At 40.0% G+C, this 26,611-nt stretch overlaps 1 protein-coding gene across 2 annotated transcripts in view; it reads right to left on the bottom strand.

Annotated features, from left to right (window-relative positions):
- Positions 1–2,234: 2,234 nt before the first annotated feature.
- Positions 2,235–26,611, bottom strand: part of TMEM100 (transmembrane protein 100) — a 29,143-nt gene continuing 4,766 nt past the window's right edge. The window contains exons 2-4 of one of the 2 annotated variants that reach the window (XR_012851540.1): positions 9,232–9,420; positions 4,335–6,301; positions 2,235–4,275 (exon numbers count right to left, since the gene is read on the bottom strand). Coding sequence is in view for 1 of the 2 variants with exons in the window: in XM_075845408.1 (XP_075701523.1) it covers positions 5,831–6,235 (405 nt within the window). In the remaining variant the exon portion in view is untranslated. Of the gene's footprint in view, positions 6,302–9,231; positions 9,421–26,611 lie in introns of both variants that reach the window. The other variant, XM_075845408.1, reaches the window with a different exon arrangement.

The raw sequence follows: 26,611 nt of genomic DNA on the forward strand, positions 1-26,611 counted from the left end.
CTTCCACCCTCTTGGGCCAATTTCCCACCCCTTGTTTGCTAACAATGCAGTTCCTCTGGGGAGGGGAGACCTGAATAGGTTCTTGCCGCCTAATACCAAAAGGGATAGGACCAACAAGGTGTGGGCCCCAGAGCAGCTGCATCATAGGCCCTTCAGTACCTACACCCTTGTGAATGCACAATACTGATGGGCATGCGTTGAAGAGGTAAAAGAGGGTTGGGACATTTTGAATTCTCTTACACACAATATTAGTGATTTAGTGTTGAAAAATCTAGGTAAATAAAACTTAATCAGATCAACGTTTCAGTGTAAAAAATTCTAAGAAGTTTTAATCTTTAATGCAGATTATAAAAATGTAAGGTTTAGATATATCACCGTTTTTACTCTTAAAAATTAAAGTTGGAGTGTGCATGTGGGGTTGGAACTTTAGATTGAGACATTTCAATTAGTTTGAGGCTTATTTACCTATAATAAGAAGGCAGCAACAAAGATCCAACACATTGTAGATGGTAATTACAAAATACTATATAGGTATTTAAAAAAATAATGTGTTTTTTTTTAATTAAGATTGGAGAGCTTAACAATGAAGGCCAAATAATATTTTATGTCCCCGAAGTCTTGACTAAATAAATGTGGATACTAATTGGTAATAGAGCAAGGTATCAGGGAAGGTGAATATAAGCAAGCTAAGGCACTCTGTATTAAGCACTACTTGGTATGAACTAGAATATACTTTATGGTGTTGAACAAGCCAAGGTAAAATTTTGCGCAACTTCTGTCAAGTCAATGAGACGTTTTCAAAACTTTTTATCAGTGGGCAACAAAGACACATCAGAACTTCACAAACCCGGCATGTCAAAGGTTCACATACCCTATAAAGGAAACCTACAAAAAGGAAATTAGTAAAGACTCTTTAGTGTACATGCGAAAGCCATCTAAGCTAAGACATGATTGCTTAAATGGGGGTCCAGTTCCTCTTAATGAATGGAGCGGCAGGTTCATTCTCCATGGCACTACCGGTGATAGCCAAGCTCTGTACTCTGCTATCTCCGGCAGTACCATAAACAGTAAATGGAGTGGCACTGCGCATGCACAACCTGCCACTCCACTCATTCTGAGAAACAGGACCCCCGTTCTCGTGATCGGCGGGGGTCCCAGCAGTCGGACCCTTACCGATCAGCATGTAATCAGCTATCCTGTAGTTAGGGGATAACATTTCATCTTGAGACAACCCCTTTAAGGGTTCAGGACAAAAGCCTATGGATGCAGTCCTGAGAGATTCTGATGACAAAATATCCCCTCCTAATTTTTCTCAGGTCATGGTGACCTTGTGTGGCTCCAAATCACAAAATACAATATTATCTACTTCCCAATGGAAGAGGTAGTTATGTCTGTAAATGTGGGGATATTTGGTCATTTGAATTGGCACAAGTTTTCTATGACAACACTGATTCTGACTAAAATCAGAACAAGAAATTTTCTCTTCAAGAAGCTTTGAGCCTTTAAATTCGAGCAACCAAAGCTCAGCATAGAAGTAGGATGTTAAAGAGGTTGTCCCACCGTCAAACAAGAGAGTTTGTTTAAGATTTTCTTATCAGTTGGTGGAGAATGCGGGCAATTGATTATTAGCAAAGCTCTACTGATTATATTTCTTTATCATGAACAATCCCTGTCCATAGGCCCTATTTGAGCCTATGGACATCATAGCAAGGTGTTTTCTACTGCTCGGGACACCCCTCTAAGTTACAGTGGAGAACAGATGAGTATCACACGGACAGCTATTTAGTCGATACTAATTGGTGACTTCTGTAATAAAAATGTATGGCTGGCTGCAGGTTCCCTGACAATAAATGCTAATGCCCGAAGGTTTAACAAACTGGACCTATGGTGATCAACTGATCTTGTGCCAGCCTCATTTTCAGAAGGGGTTGTCACAATAATCAACCCCTTTAAAGAGGATTTTTTTTTTTTTATGGACCATTTTAATGGTCATTTTTTTTTATTTCCTTCTGGTAGGTTATAGGTTCACCTATAAGCCTAACCTATTTCATAATGGATCTTTCTAATCACTCCCTTGAACAAAAGAAGTTCTCCAGTAACACAAAAACAAAACAGGGAATGTAAAAATTCCCTTTGTAACCGTGCATTAATTTAGAACAAAAAACTGTTTTAATAGCAGCACTATTTTTAATAAATCATAGATTTCATACAAAAACAGACCAAAAAAATGCTAGGTTGAATAATTTTATCGTTAATTTACAAAAGGTGACATATTTAAGTATAAATTGCACTTTAGACAAACAGAATTACAATTAGCCATCTAAATACACTGTAAATACATAAAAGTTTAAAAAAAATCTACAAGTACCACCAATATCATTCACTGCAGCACAATGAAATACTGACATCCAAGATTTGATTTTAGATCTAAGTCACAAACAATAGATTAGTTTAATTGGACTTTTAGTCTTATGGAATTGCTACAGCTTTAGATATTTAATTATTCAAAAAAATTTCCAAGACAAAGTTTGGAGCATGTGCAAAGCAGTAATGAACTTATTGTACATCTTACTGTAGGTAAGTAACAGAAGTGGTGTCGCTAGCACCAGGCATCCAGAGTATATGCCCCATGCCCCGGATATCAGGGTGAGTTCCACATTCAACTGTATCCTTGTCCTCAGGATGCAACTACAGTTGAATTCTATTTCTGGCCACGGTAGCTGTCAACTTATCATCTTAGAGCCTGTAGCCTATGAGAGGGCATGCTGGGCCGCAAACAACCAAGGTCACAGGCCGGAAGAAGCCCCGCTAGAAGCGACTTGGATCGAGGGTTGGGTGCAGTGGCGTAGCTATAGGGTTCGCAATGGTCATACTTGCGACCGAGCCTCTAAGCCTTTGGGTCCCACAGGGCCCCTGTTGCTACACAGTGCTAACTGCGTTGGTCCCGGTTCCAACTGTATCTGAATCCTCAGGACGCAGATAGAGTTGAATTAAATGATGGAGCAAGGAGCAGACGGCTCTTTGCTCCAGCATTCACTGTGCCATAAGCCATGATTGGCTCAGTGCAGACAGGCACTGTAATTACGTCATCGCGCCTGTCTGCGCCAAGTCACTCATAGCACAGGCCCGAAGGAGGAGAAGGATCTCCTCCATTCATCGTGGGAACGGGGATAGGTAAGTAACTATTTTATTTTCTATTAGGCACATAAGGGGGCGTTATACTGGGTACGGGAGGGGGGCTGATATGGTGGCAGCTATGGGAGCATTATCCTGTATGGGGCTATTATGGGGGCATTATATTGTGTGGGAGCATTATACTGTATGGGGGAATTGTACTGTATCTGGCAGCTATGAGTAGCATTATACTGTGTGGGCAGCTATGAGGGGCATTATACTGTGTGGTCAGCTATGAGGGGCATTATACTGTGGGGGCATTATACTTTGTGGGGGCAGTTATGGGCATTATGCTGTGTGGTGTAAGCTATGGGGAGCATTATGCTGTGGGGCAGCTATGGGGGGCATTATACTGTGTGAGGGGTAGCTATGGGGAGCATTATACTATACGGGGCAGCTATGGGAAGAATTATACTGTGGGGGCATTTCACTGTGGGGGCAGCTATGGGGGCATTATACTGTGCGGGAACATTATACTGAGGGGGCAGCTATGGGGTGCATTATACTGTGGGGCAGCTGTCGGGGGCATTATAATGTGTGGGGGCAGCTATGGGAGCGTTATACTGTGTGGGGCAGCTATGGGTATCATTATACTGTATGGAGGCATTATACTGTGGAAGCAGCTTCGGGGGGGGGGGCAATATACTGTGGGGGCATCCGTAAGGGCTGTTGGGCAAGACGGCTAGGCATAGGCGCGTACAGGGGTCTGGTGGTGTTGGGGAGGGGAATTTTTGCACCAGGGCTCATGAGCCTTTAGTTACGCCCCTGGTTAGGTGAGTATTGTATTTTCTTTTAGCGGCTATGTCTGTGGCACAGTTAATTTTGGGAGCAATTGTGGGCACTTTTACTATTGGGGTCACTGTTGGGTACAGTTACTTTAGAGGGCATTATGGAGGAGCACTATTACTGTTAGGGGCATTCTGTATGGGGGTACTGTGGAATACTATTACTGTTAGGGGCACTCTGCTTGGCACGAATATTATTGGGGTTAGTATGTGTGGAACTAATTACTTTAGGTGGCACTAATTACTGTAGGGGGCATTATCTGTTGACAATTATTTTCAGGGGTACTATCATGGGGGCACTTTTATTTTCTATGCGCTGTTCTAGTACTTTCAGGGGCACCATCAGTGTGGTACTAGATTTTTCAGGGGAACTACCTGTATGACATTATTATTTCTGCAGTACAGTATTTGGGGGCACTGAGCAGCACTGCAGGCACACTATTGGCGTAGCTGCAGGATGGCACTGCAAATGGGTCAGCAGGATTGGGTGTTTGTGTAGAGAAGGTGCTGGCAATTTGAGGAGCCAAATATGTCTTTACGGCAAACTTTGAAGAGTCAAGTCGTAGTAGGGTCTGGGCCGAATGGAGAAGAGAAGGGAAAGAGAATGACTACAATCCGAGAAGACATCTGATAGATCTTTTACTTGTCCATTCCTCCCTCACCCTAGCTCCCTCCCTTATTAGGCAGATACAGCAAAGGATAATGGACAGGTATTGGTGGGGGGCTATGCTTCTGCTTTAATGTTCTTTATTATGACAACACAACAGAAATGTCCAAATGTGGATCACCTAAAAGCTGAGGTTCTTTGTTTTTCTTTTTTTTAAATACTCGTAATTCGGAAATCTAGAACTGGAAGCCAAAATAAGAAAAAATTCATAAGATAAAAAAAAAGGGACAAAAATTTGATTTATAAATATCTTGTCATTAGGTGACAAAAAGAAATACAGACAAATTGAGGCTATATAATAAAATAGATAATGGTCTAATCTGTCTGTTTTCTGACTGGTCTTGATTTTTATATTAATAAAAAGTCGCATATTGCATAATACTACCGCCTCATAATCAATAGCCCCTTCTTTACTCGGCTTAGCGGGCTTTAGAAATATATTCTTGTACTGATTATATCTATGATTTTTCACTACTGTGCATCACTCGAGGTCTAATATATTCTTTATGACTAGTGTCTGCAAGTATATTTTGTGCAAATTAAACATGATTCTCTCATTAAGAAATAATTCTTAATCTAATGATACATCTAATAGATTTATAGAACTATTATTACATTACTCATGTGCCGTTCCCCTCATTGACTTCAGTTTAATGTGGCTTGAGTTATAACAGAGGAGTCAATGTCCACAAACATGATGCCTCTTGCTACATTACTATAATGCACATTAGTCAATAACACAACTGGCCTAACAAAACAAAGTAAACTTACGCTATGTGCCCACTAGCATCTGGTGTGCACTTAAGGTATGTCCCATTTTTCCGGGCAAGGATTGATAACCATTGGGCAAGAAACGCTGCCAATGAGGAGGTCATTCATCTCCATGGTGAATAGAACTTTAAGTACAAACAAATGCAATGCAAGTGTGTGCATGACCTTATCATCGCTACTCTGGATGTAGAGCAATATAGGTGCTTCATAAGCAGTTTGAACCAACCAGCCGACATGTTTATAATATCCAACCCGTATGGAACAATTTAGAAAACCGTATGAGAGTCCGACTGTCCCCAAATTTCAAAATAATTGTCACAGCCTCGGCTAATGCACAAAAATGCCAAAACAGCACAATTGTTTCAAAAATTTTCCAGCCGGTCCAAATGATTCAGACCAGTTGTAGTTCCCATCATTCAAGAAGTCCTCTGCCTCAAGCAAATAAACTCCTTTGGTTTGCCACCAATGCTGTCTGGCTTTCTCTTCTTTTAGCTCTCTTTTTCCGCTGCCTGATTTTCCAGCACAGTGCACTGGAGCATACCAGAAGAAGTCCAGAAGAGAGTAGGACCAGCCCAAGTACAGAGATAATTGATCCATGTGAGTTAAAACTATAAGCCACTGCTGTGACCACAATGCCTGCTATTAGTATAACCACTCCAAAAGGGATAGTGCAACGATAGCAAGACAGCTCTGCTCCACCTGTTGCTGCAGTCAGTTGGGTTTCGTTGACTCTTGGAATAGTTGTGATCACACAGTCATTGGCACGCTTCTCCACCATTATAGGGTCTGAAGACTTTGGAGAACCCAAAAGTATATCTTTAATAGGCTGCTCCATCATTTTGCTTCCATTAAGTATGAATTTTCAATTTAAACCACTTCTTTATTGGGTCCAAATCTCATTAAACTGTGCAAAAAAAATAAAATGTTTTTAAACATAACAGGTTAGTTGACATCTAATTTAAGTTCAATATAATAAATTCTCTGTATCTATCAATTTTATCAAATTTATACAAATAGGATCTGATGTACTTTAAAATATTATTCCAAATGTGAATTCACTTTCTTAAATTGTTAAATGAGTGTATAATAATCTTAAAGTATACCTAACTTTTCAGTATGTTTGTACATGAGGAATAACACTATTTCTGGCCATTATATGACTTATATTCTGCATTATTTAGCAGTTTTCCCCTCTGCATGCTCTCTCTCTAATTCCCAGTTGTCTCTGAGCTAGTGGGCATAACCTAATGGCTATCATGTCTTCTATACACAGCACACAGAGAAGAGGAGAAACCTGATTTTCTATCTCTATCACACACACACATATATATATATATATATATATATATATATATGTGTGTGTGATAGAGATAGAAAATCATATATATATATATATATATATATATATATATATATATATATATATATATATATATATATATACAAAAGCTGCAGCAGCGTGGAGGGTATTTTACAGCAGTAATGATCAGTGTAGCTGAGAATCCAGCACTGGGGTGAGATATTACACTTACCAGGAAGCTGCCGCACATCTGTCTGTATCTTTCTCACTCTGATCCTGCTCCTCCCTCCCCTCTCCATAAGCTTGTATGGGTAGCATGTCTGTTTCTCTTCCTGCTCCCCCCTACCCTCTCCATAGACTTCTCTTGGCAGGCAGTGAAGAGACAAGCCCCTACTTTCTGCAGTTTGTCTGTAACTAGAGACGGATTATGCTTTTGCTTGACAACAGGGGGTGGATAGCAGATATCAGGAAGGAGACACTAAGTGGCAGTAACTTCACATAGAATTTGCATGGTTAAGACAACTAAATTTTAACAATAAGTAAATTACAAAGTTGATCTATATAAGGTATACCGTACTGTTAGATTAGCATAAATTTGAAAAATTTGTGTTTATTTAATTAGTGATATAATTGGGTATCTTTTAAACCATGAGACTACTAGGGCATGCAGACATCATAGAAGGGTTCTCCCTCTTGAGCAGCCAACCCAACCATATATTACTTGGTTGCCAATTCATTTAAATGGGCGTCACACTGGTCTGTATTGACAGCAGCTACCCAGCAATATCAGCTGTAGGTTGGTTTTATAGTAGAACGGCATAGTTTTATTGTAGATTATTTAAAATAATAACTATAGTTCATTTAGTTAAATCACAAAAAATTGCATTATGCTAAGGATTTTTTCTGAACAATAAATGTACACTTGTCCTTTACCAATAGCCAAACTTGTAATGAGCTGACTCTGCCCATGTTAGGCTTAAGAACCCTTTCACACGACAGTATTTGGGTCAGTATTTGGCATCAGTATTTGTAAGTAAAACTAGGAATCTACACAGAGAAAAAGAATAATGGACATATTTGCACCTTTTCCTTATTTTGGACCCACTTTGGCTTACAAATACTGATGCAAAGAATATACTAAAATACTGCCATGTAAAAAAGTTCTTAAACATATAAGAATTATTTAATTTTCACATTTAGCAGAGCAAAAGTTGTAATCTGCTTCATATAAAGTTGAAGTATACTTTATACTTTTTAAGGTATACCATAAGGGAAGGAAATATTTTCATTTTTAGGCATAATTTCAATTTTTTTTAGGGTTGAGAATGTATGATTGTTAAACTTTTATTATACATTTGGATATAAGTAAAGTTTTTTTTATCACATGGATCCAAACGTATACTTTAAAAACGTATATTGTATCACATCGTAGGGCAGAAAAACATAACCTGTTAAACAAACACTCCTTTGGCATGCATTGGCCGCAGAGAAACCTACGGGAACATTACACTATACATTTGTATATGTTTTTAGTATACAAACATATATGCTAGATTTATGGCCCAAATAGGTTTACCTGCATGTCTCTGGAAAACCGTACCTCCCTGGTATCCTGACAAATCATGCCAAATTACAAACTCAGGATGTCTATTATGTAATTTCTTAATGAATTATTACCAATAAATTAATTATGCCTCAACAGAAAATAACCATAAACCCACATAAAACTGTCTATATGTCTACAAAGACTTCCATGTTTATACTTACCTTGGTATATACCCCCCCCCCCAAAAAAAACATATTTATTTCAAACAATAGGAATTTATCATGTAAAATACATAACTTCTGTATCAACCCAAAATGAGATGTCGAATTCAAATCGGTCATTTGTAACCATTTCAAAAATATATTACTAAAATGTAAAATTACCCTCTTGAGGTTATGTATGGCATAATTATGGTTTTCGGTCTTTTTACTCTTTCTCTTCCTTCTTTTTGTAAAAATATATTTAAAGAAAATATTTAAATAAAAAATGTCCTGTTTAAAAAAAATCATAAAAAAAGCTACTAAAAAATCCACATGTAAATATACCCGCATAAAATAAGCAAAAATTTCATGTACCTTATTATTAAAGTTTTTTTTTTATTGTTCAGTGCCTCATAATATCATATAGCATATTCATGGTAACAAAAGTGTACATGGCAGACTCAAAGTGTCAAATGGATTTTTTAACATTTTTAATTAGATACACTCCTTAAAAGTTGGACATGGCATGTATGACATAAAAGCTAAGTATGGCATAATTATGGCTTTCAGTCTTTTTCCTTTTTTTTTTTTTTCCTTTTTTTCCAAAAAATATATAGAAAATATTGAAATACAAATTGAAAAAATAACACTTTTTGATAAATTTCTCTACTTTAGTATAAGACGTAATTATTCCACAGAGAAGTCGGTAGAGCTAAATACCAGCAATCGGTAAAACTGAGAGTTGTCTAACAATTCATATTTACAAGCAAGAATTATTTTAAACCTACCGTGAAAATCTGTAATCCATGGTAGGATAATTCTCAAGGGTTTTTAATCAACAAAGCATGTATTTTGTCTCGATCCAGTTTGTGTTCAGCAGGAACACTCAGAGGAAATGCTTTGTGCCTGTTGCTTTGAATACCAGTCGGCAGCTTGAGGCTGAGTTACAGATGACACATAGTTAACGCTGAGGTTTTCTATGGAAAGAAAAAAAAATGGAACACGAATCAGAAAAGAGTGAATAGGCGTTTGTTTGCAATTATTACTGAGCCGTACTGAGGAGGAAGGGGCCAGGCTCCACAGAAAACCTCTGCCTTTAACACCTTGGTGGAGATTTCATTTCTCGGCAGCAATGTCTTGCTTTCTGACCTCTTGGTCACCTATTTTGTTGTATATCGTGACTGGGTGAATTTTAAAGTATTAACAGATGGAGAGACTGCCAAGTAAAGGATCTGTATGCAAAATGATAATACTTTTCTGTCATAAGACTCTCAAAATAAATGATATCCTACAAGGGCGTACATACCATAGCGGCTGCAATGGGGTCCCTGGAGAAAGGGGGCCAAGTCTTGGTTGGTCTCACCTCATTTGCTACTTGGTGGTAAGCACCTGTGTAGGACACCCCTCTCTAGAGGAACTGGACTGTGAGAAGATAAGGAGGTGGATAATTGGCTCGAGGGTCAAGGAAAGGATGTGAAAGGGTAAATAGGCCCATTTTAATCTTTGCTATGGAGCCCCCCTCTTATATGTGTGCCACTAGCTAAACACACCATTTTGATGAGACCGTGACGCATTGAATAAGGTAATCTGTAAGATGCCCATACAGTCTTAAACAGCCCCCCCCAAGCAATATTTGGGGGTATGCTACACCATTTTCACAATTCTTCTGAAAAGGACACGTGGGCATGCTCAACAACACTGAATGAGTCCGTGGAAAAGGGACGCATACATAGAGATCAATGCATGCAGTACTAAACCATGGAGGATTTTCATGTAGACAAACACTGCCCTGGTTGTAGTCACAGCTCCTGAGGTCAAGGACCAAAATGGGATACATAATATATTATAAAATGTCGGTGTGTCCTGTGAGGTCCCAGTAAACTTTATTAACAATGGCTATCTGCCCCAAATGGCATTGTGGCTGCTTCATTTGTAAACTTCCAACCTCCAATTTGACTATCATGGAGTGGTTTTGTATGTGTGAATGCATCAGTAACCGATGCCCCAACATTAAACGGCCTAAAGTGCTCAACTGAAGTTGAGTAGCGAATAAACAATATATATGATTTTTTTTAAAAAATATTTGACGTTAAACATTTTTTTTTTTTTACAATGTTTCACACACTAGAAGTAAAAAAATTCTAAACAGAAAAGAAATACCATGGAGGAGATGTATTAATATGGGTGTATCATATACCAGTCTTAGTCTGAAGTGCGGTGGAAATTTGGTGCATTTTGGGCTGTCCTAAAGTCAGAAAATTAAATCTACGCCTGATATAAGCAATTTGATAAATTCTCCCGTATGTCTGTAAAAATGGTACAAAAAATAATCAAAGCTCTAAGTGTCACAGAAGAAGACACAAAACCCCTTTAGGAGCCTAAAAAAATAACGAGGTTAGATTTATTTAAGTTAGATTTGAGCCTCTTCAAAAGGGTATTCCCCTCTAAAGCATTCATGGCATATCCTGTAGATATGCCATAAATACCTGATAGGTGGGGGTCCCACTTCTGGGACCTAGCGGGTGAACAGGGGTTCCCTGACCCCTATGGGCGATTCAAAGCAATTCCCAGTGGCCACTGGTAGCATGAGTTTAAACAGAGAGGTGGTTATTCTAGTGCAGTTCCCTTTGAAGTCTTTGTTACGGAAAGAGCAGAGCAAGCAGCACGGCTACCTCTCCACTAAAGGAGCTGGTAGACTCTTATTTTGACTAACAAGAATCAGGAGACTCTCGAGGTAGGACATTGTGGATGTGCTATAAATGCTTCCTATTGGAAACTTCCCTTAAGTATCCCACCAGTTGCCTCCAAAGTATTATATCCAAAAGCAAGAAAATTTTCAAGGTCATAGCTACAGCAATTGAGAACAATGGTAATTTTGTCTGGTCATCACTAAGTAGAGAAACAGGTCTCTTAGAGCAGTAGAATGTATCCTCTGTGTGCTGCTGGAGTAGATGTTTGCTTTATTAAAGGTGTTGTTCAGGCACAGGGCCACAGGATACGTCATCAGTATATGATCGGTGGACGTCCGACACCTGGACCCCGCACCGATCAGCTGCTCCGGCTGCCTCCAGGCATCGGATGTCCGTGCAGGAAGCAGATGGCTCTGGTCACAATATAGAGGCCGTGCTGCAGTACTGCTGCTTTGCTCTTATTCAAGTGAATAGGAGCAGAGTTGCAGTACTGTAGCACGACTGCTATGCAGTGTACGAAGACATCTGCTTCCGACACCAGCCAATGCATAACATCCGGTGCCAGGAGGCAGCCGGAACAGCTGATCAGAGAAGGTCCACGTGTCGGAACCCCACCGATCATATACTGCTGACATATCCTGTTAACCACAGGTCATTAGTATGAAAAAATGTCCCATGTCCATACAAGCAGTTTAAGCACTCTGCTCATATGAATATTTTGAAGCTGGTAAGAAGCACAGATCGAGCAGCAGGCTTTATGATATATTCTTGTATATTACCAAGCCTTACGGTCAAACCATGTCAACATAGACCTGGAGGCCGAAGAGATTAGTGATTTTATAACTGTGCACGTACACCAGAAAACATACAGTACATTACTAAATTAAAAGCTGTTAAAATATCTAAGGTATACATACCAATGATGGGTCAAATACAGTATAGCACAAGTAAAAGTTGAATGATGTAAAACAACTTGAACTGCGGAAAACAAATTGGTCTGTTCCTCTCAAGGTTCCCACAAGGTTTATAATGACCACTATATTCAGATTACAACTAGAGGATGATAATAGGTTTGGGTTTTGTATATTCATCCACATGAATTGATTCCACAAACAAACAACCAATGGATTGTGAACACACAGTCATCCCAAATTTGACTTCATTATCACAATTGTCAGCCATATACAAAATACTGCCTGAACTGTGCTTTCAGTCATTACAGGACCATTTTTTAGCATTAATTTATACATCTTACATTACATTCATACATACATAACTAAGGCCAACAGATGGTAATGTTATCATCAAATACTTATTACAACTTTTCCAAGGTCTCAAACATGCTTGACTTTACGCAGACTTCTAAAAAAGTCTCTTTAAAGTGTATCAATTATTTCAGATAACTATTAACATGTCATAGAGACAAGTCAGAGGAACCAGATACTAAGAGCCCCACTAATTGTTAGATTATTCTTTTGGCTTCTCTTCGTTGCTCTTAGAGTGCTGAAGACGAGCCATAGACATTATATAACCCATCTTTAATTCTCTCTGTGTAGTTGAAAGACGATAACTGGAGCCAATGTGGCACAGTGCTCGGTAGAGTGTAATATCTGTTATGGAATCAACAGTTGAGCAATTCCCAGGGTGGAAGTTTATGGAATTGCTAGGTGAGAGATTACCCAAATGCTGCTAGAGACTGTCATGAATGAGCATACAAATAAATCCGCAACCCCAAATCTGTCACAACTCTGATCAACAGAATCTAAGGCTACGCTATGGTTTTCGCCAGAGCCCACCCCAAGGCAGGTTGGACTTTGCAGCATAGAACCCAGGTTGTTTTAACATAGTTCAGTGTTGGATAAGAAGTACAATGCAGGTAATAACAGAGCTGATAACAAGGCAGCCTGAGGGTAACCAGAAAGTCCAAATCACAAAGCTAGTGGATATCAGGGATTGCAGAGCTCAAAACCAGCCGGGAGCAGAAAGTCCAAATCAGTAAGCAAGGGGTAATCCAGAGACAAGCCGAGGTCCAGTTAAAAAAAAGTGCAAATAGTCAACGGTACAAGGTATAGTCAGTAGCTTGATCAAACAAATGGAAACAAGGAACATCACAAGCAAAGAAAACAGAACCAACCCAGAATTAAATACTCCACCCTTCAATCTGATAGGAAGAAAGACAGAGAAGTGGAATAGGCTCAACAACTAAAACCATAACTGCTCAGAAGCTAGACTAGTAGTCATGGTAATCTTAAAGGGATGGAGGTTTCCTAAAAATATGCCTTTCATTTTGGCAAAAGGTTTGGGTCTCCCCACCCAAAATAATGGGTATCCTTGAACAATATATCCCATGTGTAGGATTGCATCATTTTAGAATTTCGAAACATAGTCACTTTTGGACACCAACTTCTCCAAAGGCTCATAGTTTCTTATCCAAACATTGGTGTAGAGCAACACACATATTACGCACCCGGTCTACTTAAATAATGAGACTTGATACCATCTGTGTAACCCTTGTTCTCCACCTCTCTTTCGATGAGGACTATAAGCAATCCAACTGGATGTCAAACTATTTCTCTTTGGAATGCTTGGATGCCAGAGCACAGACAGATCTACCTAAGCTTTGGCGAGAGGAGGCCACTTGCCCCTGACCCTTGCAAGGCCTCGCTCAGATGGTTGGGGCCCTTTTCCTTTTGGGGAGGGCATGCAATAGACTGTATCCTAGCGTACTTTTTTGGACTCTTTTGCACTTGGGTTAGAGAAAGCACGTTCAAAGGCTTTCTAGTCTCAGGGTTTAACAGAAGCCATTAAAAATGAAAATATACTGCAATACATTAGTATTGCTGTGTATTGTACCAGGGATCTAATAATCGGTGGTTCAAATTTTAGTGAAAAAAATATATACACTACCGTTCAAAAGTTTGGGTCACCCAGACAATCTTGTGTTTTCCATGAAAACTCACACTTATATTTATCAAATAAGTTGCAAAATGACTAGAAAATAAAGTCAAGACATTGACAACGTTAGAAATAATGATTTTTATTTGAAATAATAATTTTCTCCTTCAAACTTTGCTTTCGTCAAAGAATGCTCCATTTGCAGCAATTACAGCTTTGCAGACCTTTGGCATTCTAGCTGTTAATTTGCTGAGGTAATTGGGAGAAATTTCACCCCATGCTTCCAGAAGCCCCTCCCACAAGTTGGATTGGCTTGATGGGCACTTCTTGCGTACCATACGGTCAAGCTGCTCCCACAACAGCTCTATGGGGTTTAGATCTGGTGACTGCGCTGGCCACTCCATTACAGATATAATACCAGCTGCTTGCTTCTTCCCTAAATAGTTCTTGCATAATTTGTAGGTGTGCTTTGGGTCATTGTCCTGTTGTAGGATGAAATTGACTCCAATCAAGAGCTGTCCACAGGGTATGGCATGGCGTTGCAAAATGGAGTGATAGCCTTCCTTATTCAAAATCCCTTTTACCTTGTACAAATCTCCCACTTTACCAGCACCAAAGCAACCCCAGACCATCACATTACCTCCACCATGCTTGACAGATGGCGTCAGGCACTCTTCCAGCATCTTTTCAGTTGTTCTGCGTCTCACAAATGTTCTTCTGTGTGATCCAAACACCTCAAACTTCGATTTGTCTGTCCATAACACTTTTTTCCAATCTTCCTCTGTCCAATGTCTGTGTGCTTTTGCCCATAATAATCTTTTCCTTTTATTAGCCAGTCTCAGATATGGCTTTTTCTTTGCCACTCTGCCCTGAAGTCCAGCATCCCGGAGTCGCCTCTTCACTGTAGACGTTGACACTGGCGTTTTGCGGGTACTATTTAATGAAGCTGCCAGTTGAGGACCTGTGAGGCGTCTATTTCTCAAACTAGAGACTCCAATGTACTTATCTTGTTGCTCAGTTGTGCAGCGGGGCCTCCCACTTCTCTTTCTACTCTGGTTAGAGCCTGTTTGTGCTGTCCTCTGAAGGGAGTAGTACACACCGTTGTAGGAAATCTTCAGTTTCTTGGCAATTTCTCGCATGGAATAGCCTTCATTTCTAAGAACAAGAATAGACTGTCGAGTTTCACATGAAAGCTCTCTTTTTCTAGCCATTTTGAGAGTTTAATCGAACCCACAAATGTAATGCTCCAGATTCTCAACTAGCTCAAAGGAAGGTCAGTTTTATAGCTCCTCTAAACAGCAAAACTGTTTACAGCGGTGCTAACATAATTGCACAAGGGTTTTCAAGTGTTTTCTAATCATCCATTAGCCTTCTAACACAGTTAGCAAACACAATGTACCATTAGAACACTGGAGTGATGGTTGCTGGAAATGGGCCTCTATACACCTATGTAGATATTGCATTAAAAACCAGACGTTTGCAGCTAGAATAGTCATTTAGCACATTAACAATGTATAGAGTGTATTTCTGATTAATTTAATGTTATCTTCATTGAAAAACTGTGCTTTTCTTTCAAAAATAAGGAAATTTCTAAGTGACCCTAAACTTTTGAACGGTAGTGTATTAAAAGTTAAAAAAAAAAAAAACTCCCATTTTCACTCTAAAGTAATGTAAAAAATAAAAAAAGAAACAAAATTTGTCTTTGTAAAGTCCGAACTATTACAATATAACATTATTTAACATGCACGATGAATGCCGTAAAAAAAATAATACATGAAAACCGCTGTTTTTTTGTCACCTTAGCTCTAAAAAAAATCTTACAAAAAGTGATCAAAAGTTGAATGCACCAGAAAATTGTACCAATAAAAACTACAGCGCGTCCAGCAAAAAACAATCCCCAAATCACTAAATCGCTGAAAAAATAAAAAACTTATGACTCTCAGAATGTGGTAAAACAACATTTTTGTTTTAACAAATTTTTTTTTCTTTGTAAAAGTAGTAAAATATAAAAAAAAAAATAGATCAATTGGGTATCACCGTAATCGCATTGAATATAGTTACATTGGCGTTTCTACTGCACGATGAAAGCTGTAAAATTGAAACCCAATAAGCAATTGAGAAATTGCAGTTTTTTCCAATTGAACCACACATAGATTTTTTTTTTCAGTTCCCAGTACATTATATGATACTTTAAATACTTCTAATAGAAACTACAACTCCTCCCGCAAAAAATAAGCCCTCACACAACTCCATTGATGGAAAGATAAAAAAGTTCAGGCTCTTGCAAGGCGGGGAGTGAAAAACAAAAATAAAAAAGCAAAAAATTGTTTCGTCCCAAAGGGGTTAAGGCAGCGTGTCACCGTGCTAGTAGAAAAGTAATTACCTGAGGGGAACAATTGACTTTTGTGATCTCTCCTTCCTGAAATCAACAGAGAGCGATGAAAAAAGCTCATAGAAAAGACATCTCTGCCATTTTACAACTCTTCTAAATGGGCAGTAGAGGAAAAAATATTTATTTCCAATCATATAGAATGTAAGAAAATATTTCGAAAACATGTTACAAACCCAATAACAGATGACACGAAGACCTTCATCACGGAACAGTTTTTGTCCTTCAAACAATGATAGTTAAAGATTGGAAGACTAGATTGGACAAGGTTGATGTATCATTTACCCTTATCACAAGTTAAATATTTTTTTTTTTTTTATGTATATGCCATAAAATATGTAAAAATCCTTTAAGCACCAGAAAGTTATTCACTGCAATAAATATGAAAAGGCCTTATACTGCCGAGAATCGTTAATATGTAACAAGATATAGACATTTTATATTCTAGTAAAACTAATGAGCAGTATACCTACACCTACGTAGTGGAAAATGAGCAGGAGATCAGGACCGGGAGGGGAGACCGCTGCCAGCGAAACGCGCGTCGGGTCTGGCAGCGGTCTCCCCTCCCGGTCCTGATCTCCTGCTCATTTTCCACTACGTAGGTGTAGGTATACTGCTCATTAGTTTGCCTATGACTGCACTTTGCATGTATTTTATTAGGTATCTATCTGTGCAAATGTACTATGCTTAGCACCTGCCTAAAAATATTGATTGATGCTTTTTGTGGGATCTTTTGACCATTTTAACATCTGGGGGGCCAGGCTGCTTTCATGTTTGGATTCCATCTCTTTATGAGGGTTCATTCTTTTTACTGTGTATAGTTGTAATGTGTTTTTTCTATGTATTTTTGACTGAAATAAAGATTGTTTGTAATTTTGCAAATACTTGGTCGTGACTTTTCTTCTCTTTCTGGTTTATTATATTAGTCACTGTGACCATCGGCACAATTTGGGGCATTGCTCGGTTTGCTAAATGATATAATTTTATTAGCTTTTCCAAGTCTAGATAAATAAAGCTTAAAGGCTACACGTACACCTTTAGGGTCTTTTATTTTTATTTTATTAAAATACATTTATTTGGGAATAAAATAAACTTTTGTAATTTACTTTTATTGAAGAAAAAAATGCACTGTTTTACGTCTGGAGCTTCAATGTATCACTGCAAAATTCCGTTCTGAGCCAAATCCGTCAGTGAGATGCACTGACTGCTCGGCTGACAACTCGTCTGCAATATTTAGTGATTTTTCTAAGCTCAGTTCTGATCAAATAACTCAGGAGCACGCAGGAGCCACTGTCAGCCGAGCCGTCAGTGAGGCTCACTGACAGATTCGGCTCAGAATAGCTTTCTGCAGCTTCAATGTACTTAGATACATTAAAGCTGAAAAAGTGAAGCTGTGCATTTTTTTTTTTAACAAAAGTAAATTATAAACAATGTTTTTATCCCCAAATAAATGCATTTCCATGAAAAAAAAAAGACCCAAAGGTGTCCATAGCCTATAAAGGGGATGTCCAGTCCTAAGAAATTAATGTCCTATCCTGAGGATAGGACATTTATATCTGATCGGTCAGGCTCTCCACCAATCCGCTTATACGAGCAATGCGTCCCATTCATTTCCTTTACTGCTCACACTGTAAATCACTGACAGACCTATAGCGGTGGTTCACAGTAATACAGGCTTCTCCATAGCAGCTGCTACTGGGCCCACGGCATGAGGGGGCCCATGCCGCCCGCTGGCACAGGCCCCCCCATAACCGATGGTGCCGCTAGCAGCCGCTGTGGCTGCTATAGCGGTAGTGACGCCACATTCAATAATATCCTTAGGACGCAGATACTGTTGAACACTATGGCAGAGCAGGGAGGTATCTCCCTGCTCTGCCATTTACTAGGCTACAGGCAGTGGCGGATCCCCTTAGGTCCATCATGGGTGGCCGGCCGATGCCCGAGGCTCCCCGGGGGCCCATGGCCGTCCAAAGACCACATCACATTTTTGTCCCGTTTTTGACGCAAATCGCAGCAAAAACCGTGACCAAACTGAAGGCCCCTGGAAACCGCAATAAAACTGAAGGCTTGCGTCGCTCCGCTGGATGCGGCCTGGTCAGGAGAGACCAGGCCTGCATCGTCGGGGAAGAGGATGGAGCTGGAACAGGGACAGGTAAGTGTGGCACTAACTACGGGGGGTGGCGCATTCTACAGGGGGGGCTGTGTGCCATATCTACAGGCTACAAGGGGTGCTTGTGTGTGCTTTTTACAGGGAGCTGTGTGGCTCTATCTACAGGGAGCTGTGTGTCGTATCTACATGGGGCTGTGTGGCGCTTTCTATAGGGGTCTGTGTGGCGCTTTCTATAGGGCTGTGTGGTGCTATCTACAGGGGGTCTGTGGAGCAATATACAGGGGGGCAGTGTGGCGCTATCTACAGGGGGGCACTATCTACAAGGGGAGGTAGGGGCACTGTCTACAAAGGGGATATGGGGCAGAATCTACAAGGGGAAGTGAGGGGCAGTAACTACAAGGGGGAGGTGGGGTCACTATCTACAAGGGGGAGGTTGGGGCAGCCTCTACAAGGGGGAGGTAGGGGCAGTACATACAAGGGGGACATAGGGGGTAGTGTCTACAAGGGGGAGGTGGAGCACTATCTACAAGGGGAGGTGGGGGGCAGTACCTACAAGGGGAGGTAAGAGCAGTATCTACAAGGGGGGAGGTGGGGGCAGTATCTACAAGGGGTGGTGAGGGGCAATATCTACAGGGGGTAGGGGCAGTATCTAAAAGGGGAGGTGGGGGGCAGTATCTACAAGGGGGAGGTGTGGGGCACTATCTACAATGGGTGTGTGACATTATCTGCATGGGGCTTTATAGCACTGTCTACAAGGGGGGCTGTATGTCAGAATATACAGGTGAGGCTGTATGGCATAATCTACAAGGTTGGCTTTATGGCACAACCTATGGGGTGACTGCATTGCATGATGTACGGGAGGCTGCATGGCACTATCTACAGGGGTACATTATGGCAGAATCTACAAGGGGGGCTGTATCGCACAATCTACGGGGGGGGGGGGTGTATGGCATAATCCACAGGGGGATCTATCTACAGGGGGGGCTGTGTGTCTCATTCAGGGGAGGGGAGGGGGACCCAGTAAAGATTTTGCTATGGGGCCCAGTCTTTCCTAGTCACGCCTCTGTTCTCCTCAAAATCCTATCTCTGGTTCTAATACAACTGACTGCAGCAGGAGCCTCTCCTGTCTGTTACACAACAGAAAGATTGCTAAGCCCCTCCCCTTGACTAAACCACACCTCCCATTTAGCAGCCTAAAATTGAACAAATCAGCAGAAAGACTTTTTGTTTCAGTGGATCTGAAAAAGTTGGCGCATTGGGCAGAGTAGTGGCAAATGAGGCTTAACACTGATAAATGTAACGTAATGCATGGAAATGGAAAATACATGTCATCAATACTACTAAATTGGAAAATACTGCGTAAAACTGACATGGAAAATGACTATTAGTTAACAGCAAACATATCTGTAGCAACCAGTGTCAGGCAGATGCTGCCAAGACAAGTAAGATCATAGGTTGCATCAAAAGGGGCAAAGTTGCACTTGACGAGAACATAGTTCTACTATAGAAATATCTAATAAGACCGCACATGAAAAATAACTATGTATTAATATATCAAAGGTCAATACATAGATCTCTCTCATGATCTGTTTATACCCAGGACTGGAACTTTAACAAACGGGCATCCTCTACGTCTAGAGGAAAGGAGATTTCTACACAAACATAGAAGGCGATTCTTTACTGTAAGAGCAGTGAGACTATGGAACTCTCTGCCAGAGGAAGTTGTTATGGTGAATTTATTGAACAAATTAAAAGGGGCCTGGATGCCTTTCTTGAGTTTAATAATATTACAAGTTATGTTTACTGTAAATTAGTCGCTGATCCAGGGATTTATTCTAATAACCATATTGGAAACGGGGAAGGAATTTTTCTCTAGAATGAGCAAAATTGGCTTTTGCCTCCTGGGGGTTTTGCCTCTTGAATCAACATTGCAGAATAATAGTCTGAACTGAATGGACATACTAGTCCTTCTCAATTAATTAAAAATATCATCAAAAAGTTAATTTATTTCAGTAATTCAGTTCAAAAAGTGAAACTCATATAATATAGATTCATTACACACAGAGTGATCTATTTTCAGCATTTTTTTCTTTTAATGTTGATGATTATGGTAACAGTTCATGAAAACCCAAAATTTAGTGTCTCAGAAAATTTGAATATTATATAAGCCCAATTTCAAAAATGATTTTTAATACCGAAATGTTGGCCTACTGAAAGTATGTACAGTATCTCCCCTCAATACTTGGCCGGGGCTCCTTGCATGAATTACTGCATCAATGCGGCGTGGCATGGAGGTGATCAGCCTGTGGCACTGCTGAGGTGTTATCAATGCGGCGTGGCATGGAGGCGATCAGCCTGTGGCACTGCTAAGGTGTTATCAATGCGGCGTGGCATGGAGGTGATCAGCATGTGGCACTGCTGAGGTGTTATCACTGCGGCGTGGCATGGAGGCGATCAGCCTGTGGCACTGCTGAGGTGTTATCAATGCGGCGTGGCATGGAGGCGATCAGCCTGTGGCACTGCTGAGTTGTTATGGGAGCCCAAGTTGCTTTGATATCGGCCTTCAGCTGTTCTGCATTGTTGGGTCTGGTGTCTCATCTTCCTCTTGACAATACCCTATAGATTCTCTATGGGGTTTAGGTCAGGCAAGTTTGCTGGCCAATCAAGCACAGTGATACTGTGGTTATTAAACCAGGTATTGGTACTTTTGGCAGTGTGGGCAGGTGCCAAGTCCAGCTGGAAAATGAAATCAGCATCTCCATAAAGCTTGTCAGCAGAGGAAAGCATGAAGTGCTCCAAAATTTCCTGCTAGACGCTGCGCTGACTCTGGACTTGATATAACACAGTGGACCAACACCAGCAGATGACATGGCTCCCCAAACCATCACTGACTGTGGAAACTTCACACTGGACCGCAAGCAACTTGGATTGATGCCCCTCCACTCTTCCTCCAAACTCTGGGACCGAGATTTCCAAATGAAATGCAAAATTTACTTTCATCTGAAAACAGGACTTTGGACAATGAGCAGCAGACCCGTCCTTGTAAAGGCTTAGGAAACCTTTGCAGATGTTTTGTGTTGATTCGCTGATTAGAGTGTCACACTATGAGTGCTACAATCTGCAACTTTTACCCAATATTCTCATTTTCTGAGAGACTACATTTTGGGTTTTCATTACCTGTTATCAAAATCATCAACATTAAAAGAAAAAAATCTGGAAATAGATCACTCTGTGTGTAATGAATCTATATAATATGAGTTTCACTTTTTGAATTGAATTACTGAAATAAATTAACTTTCTGATGATATACTAATTCATTGAGAAGGACTAGTGTGTCTTTTATTTTTTGGCATTACAAACTGGCTATGATAGTAAAAATATGTAAAAAATCCTGAAGACTGTCAAACAATTTGAGCACGTTTATCTCCTATTTACTGTTATCATTCTTTTTTAGATTTAGGGTATGTTCACACGCAGTGCTTTCAGACGTAATTCGGGCATTTTATGCCTCGAATTACGCCTGAAAAAAACGCTACGAATACGCCTACAAACATCTGCCCATTGCCTGCAATGGGAATTACGATGTTCTGTTCCCACGAGCCTTTATTTTACGCGTCGCTGTCAAAATACGGCGCGTGAAATGACGGCTCGTCAAAAGAAGTGCAGGACTCTTCTTGGGACGTTTTTGGAGGCGTTTTTCATGCACTCCATTGAAAAACAGCTCCAAAAACGACCGTAAAAAATGCTGCGAAAAACGCGAGTTGTTAAAAAAACGCCTGAAAACAGCTCTGTATTTTCAGACGTTTTTGCTCACTGCGTGTGAACATACCCTTAGTGTTCCCTTAAGGGACATTACGGGGTTAATAGACACTGAGTGGCCACTTTATTAGAGACAGCCATATAATAGCACATTGGACCTTCTTTGGCCTTCAGAACTGCAGCAATTTGTTGTGGCAGATTCCACTAGGTCTTGAAATTGTTCTGCAGAATATTGGCCCATGTGGACAGGATAGATTCTCGCAATTGCCGCTTAAGTGTTCTTCTGCCATAGGGTAAACCTCTGCCATAAAAGCGTGAACATAGTAGCCAACAATGCTTAGGTGAGCCCTACTGTTCCAACGTTCATCCAGTGGACCCAGGGTGTGCCAAGAAAACATTGCCACACCATTACTCCACCTCCACCGGCTTGAGCTGTTGACACCCTAAAGGAAGGGTTCATAGATTCAAGCTGGTTGTGCCAAATACTGACCCTTCCATCAGCATGGTGCCACAGAAATCTGGATCCATCTGACCAGGCAATGTTTTTCCACTGCTTGATCTTAGTAGGCCACAATGCAGCATAATTTTTGTGCTCTTTTGCCACTGGTGTCTTATCTTTCTGTACAATAGCACTCGTCGTCTGTTGTTATAGCCCATCTGCGCTAAGGAACGCCAAGTTGGCAAGTGTCTCTAAAAAAGTGGCCATTCGGTATATGACATTCTATGGCCTTAAAAAGTAAAAATATTAAACATTGTAAACAATGCCTTTTCCTTTCTCACGAGGATGCTACATGACGGTCGCTGCTCCTTGTTGTCTACAAAGTCAACGTGATGGCGTAACGTCCATGTATTGTCACATCACATGAGTGCTTAAGCGATTGATTTGAGATAACGTTATAACCCTGACTTCAGTCTTGTGATGTCACATTGGATGTTCTCGTGTTGACTTTGTAAAACGGCTGGCATGCGGCAGTGGTGGCACACACAGATATTAATAAGGTGATTATATCATGCACATGGATGTCGCTGTGTCCGGTGCTGCTGTAAAGGGGCTGTGATACGACAGCGAGTACTTCTGCCTCTATGTTCTGATCACACATTGATGGCCAATTTTTTAAAATGTTTTTGAAGTACTGGATGTGCATAGATGTAACAATATCGGCATCAATTTCTTTGGTTCATCACGTATCTGGTTGTTTTTTTTCCTTTCTGTGCTGGTCCGAAGACCCCTGTTTGCAACAGACTTAGAATGTTACGGCAGTCTACAAAGACACGTAGGTGGTCCTGGTAAATTGTTATTGACTTCAATACGATGACTGTTTGTCATAGAAAGGTGGCCCAGTAATTAATTACTTCGATGATATGACTGTCACGAAGGGGCAGTGGACCCACTGGGCCGTACCGCCTTGGCGGTAGGGCAGCTGGCCAACAGGGCGCAGGTCTCAGTCTATGGTATATAGGGTACCTGTGGCAGCACGGACAGTAGCTTGGCAGGAACTAGGCAGCGGGTGGACGTCAGGCGTGGAGAAGAAGGCAAGCGTGGCATCCAGCACAGCACGACTATAGCAAGCACGGCACTAGATCGGGGTACAGGAACGGGAACAGGAACACTGGGAGCAGAAAACACTAGGGGACGATTTGCATAGACAGACTAAGGGATACACAACAACGCTCAGGCATAGAACTAGGGGGCTGGACCCCTCTTATAGTCCAGGGTACTCATGGGTCAAAGTTCGTCCATACGGTCTGGTGCGCGCGCTGCCCCTTTAAGGGGACCCGGCAGAGTTGAGTGGACGCGAGCGCTGGTTCTCCTGAGGAGGAGGCTGGGGCCAGTGCTTGCCGACTTGTGGCTGCGGCTGTCAGGGGAAGGTTGGAGCTGACAGCCCGAAGCCATGGACCTTACAATGACTGATTAAACCAATTAATGTGAACACCGTATCTAGGTTAGATGTAATGCATTCAAGCATCTTTGAAATCACATTTTTTATGTTTCGTTTTGGATATAGGAAAATGGTTGAGAAACTCTACCTACATTTCACATAATAGAATAATCTACATAATACTGAACAATTACTATGTGTCACTTGCCTGTCTGACAGTTATGATACTTCTGATCTTTTTTTATACATTATTCAGTATATCTTCTGAATTAGTTTTTTGTTTTCCCTGCAATTCTTCTTAGAATTTCATTTTCGGTTCTACGTGGGCTGTAATGAATGAGAGATGAATAAGAGAATATGAAAAAGAAAAGGTGCAGACGCTAAAGTATTACCGTCTGTTTTTTATCCTAGCCCAGGGATTTAATTATAAAAGTAGAGAAATGGATAAAAATGTCTATCAGTGGGTTTGGTGCAACTTTCTAATTACTTTTTATTAAAAATTAATTTCACTTTTTGAGATGCAGCTGCTTTGTATCCTGTATACAGAGCAGCTGTATCTTGAGACTGACGGGTTCTGTATCAGCGGCTCCTGCTTGTCTCTGACACGCAGGATCCACCGTTTATCGATCACATCTAAGTTATGAATAAAGTAATAATTATTAGAAACTTCATAGGCTGTGCTAGAGGTAAGATACAATCTTCAAGAAAGGTAACAACAGAAATGGCACCAAAGGGCATGATGCATTATACACACCAAGTCTACGAGTTTTGTTTAAAATATCCACTTTAAGGGCTCATCCTCCAGCAACACAGAAATTATTCCAGTCCACAGCAAACTTTACCGTTACTATTGCTCAAACAGGATAAAATGCTAATGTACTGTATGAATAGTGTAATAATCTAAAAAAACTAAAAGAGATAAACCCCAGTAGAAAGTGATCGACTATACTAAGCTGCAGATGGGAATGTCTGCTGCTGGACATCATGAGCTATGTTGTGGTTGGGACATGTTAAAGCAGTGGTCTCCAAATTGTTGATCTATCTATCTATCTATCTATCTATCTATCTATCTATCTATCTATCTATCTATCTATCTATCTATCTATCTATCTATCTATCTATCTATCGTCTATCTATCTATCTATCATCTATCTATCTATCTATCTATCTATCTATCTATCTATCTATCTATCTATCTATCTATCTATCTATCTATCTATCTATCTATCTATCTATCTATCTATCTGTCTATCTATCTTCAGCACACAAGAAAATGGTGACAGCACACTGCAAAGACTAATGCCACCTAAGCCACTAAATATAAATAAATATGCATTACTGCTAAATCTACTTACAATAGGGAGGTTCTTAGACACATTTTGATCAAATTGTGTGAGCCCACCTGCCACGACAAGGCGACCTCTATGAGGTGGGAACCTACGCTGCACATAAACCCAGAACTGCGACTAAGCCTACATATTCTTGAGGATGGTTGGAACCAGCATTAAACTAATTAAAATCACCCAGGGCTGAATGGGAGGAGTGATAGATAGATAGATAGATAGATAGATAGATAGATAGATAGATAGATAGATAGATAGATAGATAGATAGATAGATAGATAGATAGATAGATAGATAGATAGATAGATAGATAGATATGAGATAGATAGATAGATAGATAGATAGATAGATAGATAGATAGATAGATAGATAGATAGATAGATAGATAGATAGATATGAGATAGATAGATAGATAGATATGAGATAGATAGATATGAGATAGATAGATAGATAGATAGATAGATAGATAGATAGATAGATAGATAGATAGATAGATAGATAGATAGATAGATAGATAGATAGATAGATAGATAGATAGATAGATAGATAGATATGAGATAGATATGAGATAGATAGATAGATATGAGATAGATAGATAGATAGATAGATATGAGATAGATAGATATGAGATAGATAGATAGATAGATAGATAGATAGATAGATAGATAGATAGATAGATAGATAGATAGATAGATAGATAGATAGATATGAGATAGATAGATAGATAGATAGATAGATAGATAGATAGATAGATAGATAGATAGATAGATAGATAGATAGATAGATAGATAGATAGATAGATAGATAGATAGATATGACATAGATAGATAGATAGATAGATAGATAGATAGATAGATAGATAGATAGATAGATAGATAGATAGATAGATAGATAGATAGATAGATAGATAGATAGATAGATAGATGATAGGTTGATCTATAAAGTAAAATAAAATGTAAACAGAGCACATTGTAAATTCATGTTTTAAAAAGTGGCAGCAGTTCCTAAGAATATAAGGTCCGGTCTATTGGTGTACCAAGGACATGCCACAGAAATGTACTAGTCTCAGATGATTTAACAAGAAATCGCAGTTCACCTACAG

Source organism: Rhinoderma darwinii, chromosome 13 (assembly GCF_050947455.1).
Source record: "Rhinoderma darwinii isolate aRhiDar2 chromosome 13, aRhiDar2.hap1, whole genome shotgun sequence".
Taxonomy (NCBI): domain Eukaryota; kingdom Metazoa; phylum Chordata; class Amphibia; order Anura; family Rhinodermatidae; genus Rhinoderma; species Rhinoderma darwinii.